Source organism: Ammospiza nelsoni, chromosome 4 (genome assembly GCF_027579445.1).
Source record: "Ammospiza nelsoni isolate bAmmNel1 chromosome 4, bAmmNel1.pri, whole genome shotgun sequence".
Lineage (NCBI taxonomy): Eukaryota > Metazoa > Chordata > Aves > Passeriformes > Passerellidae > Ammospiza > Ammospiza nelsoni.
Window position 1 is genome coordinate 66329739 of NC_080636.1, and position 8163 is coordinate 66337901.

Here is an 8163-nt window from a genome sequence, read left to right on the forward strand (position 1 = left end):
GGACACCGAGGGCTTATTTTACATTAATTTTTGGAAGCTTTTTCATCCCAGCCCCACTCCCAATATTATTTTTCTTTCAAACAAGCAGAAACTGTTAAGCAGCTGACATATTATGTTCCTGCAAATGCTTAAGTGTATGATTGGGCACTGATAAAGTAAATGCAAATTATGCCTCTAGAGGGGAAACTCAAACAGTGACCTGCATCTGTAAGGGTGGAGTCATAGCTCACACACTTGATGCTATTTAGAGCCTGGTTCAGTTTTCTACAGCAGTAAGGATCTCTGTAGCATCTAGTGCTGATTTCATTTCTTTCACGTAGCATTCATGTTTTGTGGCTGCAGACTGAGGGAAAGTCCTGAATGTGTTGCCAATATATTTGATAAACAGTGAAGTTTGTTTCTTTACATAAAAAGGGTGTTATATTCTCCAGAAATTTAACGAGGCCTCAAAGGAGATGCCTTAAAATAACATAGGAAATAGTATGTTTTAATAAACCAGCTCTGTGGCTTTTTTCTGTTTAATAACATTTTAATTTACAAAACTTTCCTTGTTGTAAACTAGGATTTTGCTGTTGAAATTATTAAATCTACCCATGAACACTGGAAAGCTTTGCTTCATAAAAAAGTTGATGGAGGTGCTATAAAGTGGTATGTATCCAGTCACATCTCTTGCTCTTCGTATTGTATTATACTGGTGCTATTCAACAAGTTGCAGCTGTCCATGAGCTGCTTAGATTTTTTTTTTTTTAATTTGAGATGACAGGAATATTAATGGGTTTGATAATTAATTGATAATAAAGCATGATTGACTAATTGCTCCTTGTATGATGATGATTTACTGGTAAGTGGCTCCAGAAATGTATTGATTACATAGATGTGACATTCATTACTTCAGCTGTTGAGAAATGGTCCCAGAGTGTTTGTTCAGAATTGTTTTGGGAGAATCTTGGGCCTCTTGTCACTGTTCATTCTGTTGCTTTGGGGAATTGAATTTAGTGCAGTTTATTCTGTAGGACCTTAAAAACTCACAATCAAACTAATTTTTGGTGTGCAAGGATGCAGATTCATAGGGAAACATTTCTGCCAAGGATGTGGTCCCAGAGTTTGTCTGGAAATACTATAGGTATGTGCTGCTTGATGTAGGTGCAGAATTTTGGCCTGTTTTTTCTTCTTGTTAGATACTACAGGTGGGTTGCTGAAGTAACCTGCTGTTACTTCGATGATTTCATGGTACATTCCAGGTAACATGCTGTTAGTTCCATGGTGGCCATGCCTTGCTGGCCATTTTGCAAGGCACAAGAGATGGGGTGTACTCACATCATCTCTGCTAGCCATCAAGGTGTTCCTCAGCTCCTTCAGGAAGTGCCAGTTTATTTCTGCTGACTTCTTGAATTTAGCTTCTCCACTGTGGTCCTCTGCACTGAACGCAAGCTAGCAGCCAGAAGCACTGAGTGTGAGCAGTGCTTGCATTAATACAGAATACACAGCCTAGATACCTCCTCAAACACAGACAAACAAAGAACACCCTTCCACACACCTGTTCCTTCCAGCCTTACTTTGTGGCTTTCGCTTCCTCATCTCTTGCAGATACGCATTTCTGAGATCTATATATGATGGTGGGTTTTTTCCATAAGTACTGAATTGTGTGTGGCTCTTTTCCACTGATGGATAAAGCAGGTTTTTAATTTTATTTTTCAGCACAAATATTCTGGTGAGTGGCAGCCCATTTTGTTGCAGTGAGGAGGATGCCCGATCAATTGTGCAGTCAGTAAGGATGTTTACTTTTTTTCACCCCTTTTTTTCTTTTAATGATTAATTGGAAAAGACTGTTCGGAGCTCCAAAACTGAAATAAAGCAGCTAAATTGAAATGGTCCTTCCTTAAGCAAAAATTTATGTAAAAGGAGGAGCAGAAGGGTTGTGGGGAAAATGTAAGCATTGTGATATAAACCTTTCATTGCAGTGGTCCAATTGTGCTTTCTGGAAGGTTCATTACTGTTCTGGTGGAGTTCTTTCATTTTTTCTCCTTCTGTGGTGCTGTTTCTTCTGATCCTGAATAGCAAGATGGACTGCTATTTGTATCTAGCCTGCTGTCTTCTCTGTCTCCCCTGTTGCCATGAGTTACCACCCAGTGTTAGAACTCATTGACAAGCTGACTGTAGTCCCTAATCACTAAACAGACCCTTTGTCTACTTGCATAATTAAATGCAATGCTGTAAGAGAAGTGATGCTTATTTTAATGCTTCTTAAAGAATACCTGTCATATTCTGAAAATTAACATAAAATTAAAACATGCAGGTTTCCCATTCAGGCAAGAAAAATATCCTGCAGGTTTTATGCTTTCATGTGCAAATGTTAGTGGAGGAGAATTTTTTCCATTTCAAAATACACTAGTTTTGATGCCAGAAATTAGGCAAGGTTACCAGAAATTACATGGAGAAATGTGCCCCCAAGTATTACTTTTTCTTTTCTAACATAGGCTGTGACTGAGCCTGTGCTCATGACCACATGAGATACTCTGCATGTGTGCCTGGCTGCCAGGGCATCCAGTGTTTCGCCTCACCAGTCACAGCAATTATGCAAGTTCAGGTGTCAAAGGACACGCTGTCCAGTGTCTGTGCAGTTAACATTCCAACTGCATTTCTAGTAACAATATGTTGTCCTGGATGCTGTTGTGTCACAAGCAAATGAGACTCAATTGGAAAGAAATGTTGGTTTAAGTCATAAATATGTGTAAAACCAAACTTTTTCCTATTCAGATACCTTGCTTTCAGCACTTCTTTTAAGTATTTCTGTGTTGTATTTGTGAATGTTGATTAATGGGACTGTAAATTTTAAATGAAAGAAGAACTGTTTTTGGAATTCAAATATAATTTTAGACATGTCTGTCACAGCTATAAGCAAGTATTTACCTTCTCTGTAGTTCTAAATTTACAATAAATATGAGTCTTTATATCTAACTAAAGCTGCAAGTCCAAATATATTAGAATTGTTACAAATGTGCAGAGGAAATATTTTGCATTCTCTGCTCTTTGTACTTTGAGGCATGCAGGGTAAATAATCATTAAATCAGCAGTATGTCTTACTTTGTTTCTCAATAACAAATCTTTTTTTTTTCCCCGTGGTTTTTGGGGAGGGGAGGAAGTTAGTAAAATCAGTTCATAAAATAGATAGCTTGTATCAAACTGTAATGCCTTTCTTATATGAAAGCTTCCCTTCTTATTAAATAGTATGACTTCCTGCCTTTTTTTGTGCCTCACATTCATGTAAGTGATGGTGTTTTTGTGAAGTTTCCACATATTCCATTCCATCATTCTGTTTCAGTTCAGCCTAAGTATTTTAATTACATCTTTGTAGGGTGCTGCCTCTTGGTGCTTTCCAGACAGGGAAAATATGCAATATTCTATTATAAATGCTGTTCATACTGCATACAGCTGCTGATCTGCAATAACTAAAAAAGTAAAATGGCCTTGAGATAGGAATCATGGACAGTTGAACTCTAAATATAAGCAGGGAGGTTGACTTGCACATTTTAAGCAGGTATCTTTTTGTCTAATACACTACAGTGCATGCTTTGGTTGTCAGACATTCATCTCTTTCACACTGAAGTGAAAGTACGTGAGTGTTGGCTGCAGAATTTTAATGGCTGTGGTGATCTCAAATGAAAGCTGCCTGTGTTTGCAGAGAGTTTTGTTTGGGTTTTTGATGTTTTGTTTTTATTTTTAATTGAAACTAAAAGCAGACACATTTTCTTCTAATTTATATCCATCTGTTAGGTCCTGGATAAAAACAAAATAATGAAAGCTGAAGCAGATCTTGTGAGAAATATAGTGAGAAATGTATTTCATCTACTGCAAAATTTCTGAGCTATTTCTGCAGTGAAAGCTGATTCCCTACAATTCTTTTTGCAGCATCAGATTTCAGTTGCAGCATTTTTGAGCGAGTGATTATTGCTTTAAATCAGATAATATTGAGTTCTCAAAAAAACCCTAGAACAAAACAAAAAAACCCAAAGACCCCAAAAGCCAAGAGGCAACACTCACTATTGCTGTGGAAAAGTTTTCATGGTGAGCAAGAGAACTATAACAGAACCAAATAGAAAACATTCAAATCCTTACCAAGGGTGCACTAATCAGAATTTCCTATAGATTTTGACTGTGTTGTTCCCAAGGTAGTCCATTTGTTCTCAGCATTATTTGACCTTTTGTTACTTTACAGATGAGGAACTAGAATGGCTTGTCTGGGTTGGGGAATTTCCACTCCATTGAGGCAGTTTCTAGATGGTTGGCATGTTGGGGGCAAACTAAGAATGATTCCCCAGCAGGTAAATTGCCATGACCATCAATTCCAAAGAGATAAAAGATAGCCTGTGCATTTAAGAGCAAATACTGAACATTTGAACCAGCCAAAATTACACCAGACCCCTGCAACAACAAATCTAGATGAATTTATCACTACGTAGTGAACGTTTCTGGTGTTCTCTAGCCTCTGAAAGTTGTTTCATCTGTGTCTCAGCCCCAGTGTCAGTATACGTTGCACACTAAACCCAGGAGTCATAGGGCTTTGTAATGAATGTGTTAGTGCCAAGATACACTGTTTATTTCAGGCTTTTAAGTGTTGCTGTCTGTAAAACTGACCAGAACCACCAAGCCTTTTTTTAATATTAATCCTAAGAATTACTTGCTCTGTGAAGAAGCTGCTGAGGACTTTGCAAGTTGGAAAATCTCCAAGGCAATCTATATATAGTTAGTAGAGCAATGCTTCTCAGACTTACCACATAATTCTTTCTTATAAGACTGGAAAGTGAGCTAGGAAAGATTCGCTTGTCTCTTGATAAAATGCAGAACAGTGTTTTACAGGGGAAAATATTTGACTTTTCCTGATAATTTAAAGAAATCTCCAACCAAATTTGAATCTGTATATTTACTGATGTGTTTTAAATAATTCAGATCTAAGCAAGAAAGTTTGTTTGCTGCATTTCTCCCCACACACTTTCTGTGAGAACATTTCCATTTGGGATTTAGTAAAGGTAGAATTTTTTGTAGTGGCCAGTTGTGAAGCAAGAGATTGGTGAAGTTTGTTTTTATGAATTAATTATTTTATTTGGTTTTTTAATGGTGTTCTAGATGAAAGTGTTGTGTAGTGAAGAGATTCTTGGTTCAGTGAGATGAGAATTTGATCTAGTCATGGTGGGAAAGTACTCCTTGTCTTAAGCTTTTTCAGCAGAAGTGGCAGGCACCTGCTTATAAATGGTGACCTCTGGATCTCCCTGTCTTATGAGATAAAGCTTGGGTTTTGCTGGGAACAGAGGGGATATTCTGCTGATAGGATCTGGGTTATGTTTGTCATACTGGTACCTCCTTTCAGACCAGTCACATAACCCCCCCATGCAGGTAATTGTCATGGATAGGTGGGAAGTAGAATCCTGCTTCTTCCTTCCCTCCTCAGGGGCTTTGTTCTGCTCTTCAGTGTTTAGAGCCCTGTGCCTGCTCAGATGCAGGAGGGCTGTGTCATACCAGTGCAGCTCAGCCCAAGTGCTCCTGTGCTAAGGAAAGGCAGTGGAAAATTGTTACATCCTGATCATGAGGCAGGGTGATTCCAGATGTGTTAAAAGTGTCTTTAATTTTGTCCTTTAAGTTACAGGACAAGACAGGCTGTGCACTCCTGTGATTGAACAGTGGCATATCTAGCTTTGGAATGCCAGACCTGAATTTTAAAACAAATAGTCACTTTCTACAGAACTGAATTATTCTGTCAACATGGAATTGTAAAAGGGTATCATCACACATTTATTTTAAATGGTTTGCTTGTATTTAATGTAAATTGTATGTGTGTGTATGTATTCACACGCATACCTGACAGTGAAACATGTAAAAATACCTTTCTAGTTGTTACACTCTTTAGATGTTAGCAACAAATCCTGTTATTCTCAAAGGTAATACAGTCATCAAAAATCCCCTTTGCATTAGGTAAGGTGTTAATCTATCACTCATTGTTCATGTGCTTGTTTTGTCATTTATGAGCAACAAAGGAATTTGTACAGTGGGGATGAGAAATCTATAAGGTAGACTGTTGTCCTGTGGGGGCAACAGAAAATTCTGGTTTAGTGAATATGGGTGCTCTCTATGAAACCTTAAGTACTGAGATGTTGGTTTAATTTTTTTCCCTTTTTTTTCTCTTTTTTAGGCACCAGCATTTATGAATGGAGGTCCTGTTTCACCAGAAGGTACCCTTTTTCTCAGATGTCATATGACTTCTCTTAATTGCTGGCTTTAAAAATTGACATGAAAACTCTTTTGGTGCAAAAAGGCAATTTTGTGTATATGAAAATGATAATAGCTATATCCTGTCATGTGGTTTTGCCTGTCTTCTGCTAAATAGAACATGAACAGAAATTATGAATGCTTTCTGGGAGAAGATTACTTTTGAGTGAAAGTGTAGTCCACATAAAAAGATGATCAGACAAAAATTTTCTCTTACTGATCATGCAAGGCAAATGCATGACATTTATCCTTTTTAAAGGAGATTGGTTGCTTTGCCTTAGTCTTTTGTCATTCCTCACAGTAGGTAACTAATCAAATAGCTCCTTTTCCTCAAATTGACATAACCTTACCTAATTTTCAAGTGTAAGTTCTAAAGACAAAATTTTATCCTTTCACTGTTACGATTGTTTTTCGTGTTAACAGAACATGTGTTTTTCTTTAAGAAATAAGAATGCATCCTACATTTTCAATTTTAACTACTTTAAAAAAAGATTTTTCTGCTGGCAGGAACTACAGAGAAGACATATGTGCTTTTTGAGATGGAGAGAGTTACAGAAATACTAAGTTAAACTTAGTCATGAGCCAAGTGCCAAAGTGTTTGAGGAGCAACATCTGTGTAGCCCATGTCATGGGAAAGCAAGTTGCATTCCATTTGCCTTTATATGGCATGCCAGTAAATAGCATTTATTTACTAAAGGATCAGATCTTAGAACTCTGACGGACAACTGAACATCATCTGCCTGATCTGTGATGTTTTCCAGGGATGGTCACAACAGTGTTATAACTTGTTGCAGTACTGGTACAGCCAAACTGTTAAAATGAACAGATACTATTTTGAGGCCATGCTTTTCACAGGGTGGGGAATAGAGTTAACACAGCTAATACTGCTAACATAGCAGTATTGTTATGGGAGGGAAGGTAGCTGAAAGGGCAGAATGTTGTTTTTTCAAGTGTTTGTATATGGCTAGTTTTATAGAACTAATGTCACTCTTGTATTTTTTGTTTGTTTGTTTTAGTTGATTCCTGGTACTTTTTCCCCAAGTGATCATCAAGGTCTTCTGAACATGCATCATCAAATCTTAAAAATCATCCCTTTGTTTGAAGATGGACAAAAGCACTGATTGTTGGATTCCTGCTGAAACAACTTTTCAACTTGTGTAAACCTTCTCTAATGTAAATAAACTCTGCCAATATTAAATGAATGTTTCCTTTCTATGTCTGTGTAGGGTAGAGCAGAGGGAAGAGGAGGGGCTTGCTTGCTTGTTTGTTTCTGAATCTCAGAACTGCAGAGCTGCTCTTACCCACACATGAGGTGTGCCAAATGAGATGAGATATAAGTTGTCTTCAACCCTGTTCTCCAGATTTTGGAATAATTGAACCGTTGGGTGTTGATTTCTGTCTCAGGGCTTTTCTGGCCACCCTGACTATAATCCGTTTGAAGTTGACAGTAATCTTTATGTAAGAGGCTTAGGAGTTTACCATGTTCTTTGATAGGTGACTGTTTCCTGAGTTGCATTTACTTTTGTGCCCAGTTGTCTCTGCAGGCTTCATAGAGTTAGGAACAGAGCATGCTTGCTTTAAAAAAAATACAACATTCCTCCAAAGATTAATTCGACTAGGAAGGACTAATGCCATAACAATTGAAGTAAGGATGCACGTGTGCTCTCTGTTCTACATCCTGTTTTGATAACTTGTATGTTTCATCACACAGGAAGGATTTTCCTTATGGAAAACTTCCATTTTTAGAACTCTGTATACTTGTGATAATTATTTGTTCAATGAGACGAGATTAATAAAATGTACAGAACTGAGCTTTGTGCTTTCATGGTACAAATATCTGCCATTTTTTCCTACTGCAGGATTATGTCTGGCCACAGTGTTCATTAAAGACAAAAAAGGCAG

At 37.5% G+C, this 8163-nt stretch overlaps 1 protein-coding gene across 1 annotated transcript in view; it reads left to right on the forward strand.

The window, feature by feature from the left end:
- PPA2 (inorganic pyrophosphatase 2) overlaps nt 1–7459 on the forward strand; it is a 40363-nt gene extending 32904 nt beyond the window's left edge. The window contains exons 10-13 of the mRNA XM_059471215.1: nt 563–648; nt 1699–1768; nt 6185–6224; nt 7278–7459. Coding sequence (XP_059327198.1) covers nt 563–648; nt 1699–1768; nt 6185–6224; nt 7278–7306 — 225 coding nt within the window. The 3' untranslated portion in view covers nt 7307–7459. The remainder of the gene's footprint in view (nt 1–562; nt 649–1698; nt 1769–6184; nt 6225–7277) is intronic.
- The last annotated feature ends 704 nt before the right edge of the window (nt 7460–8163 follow it).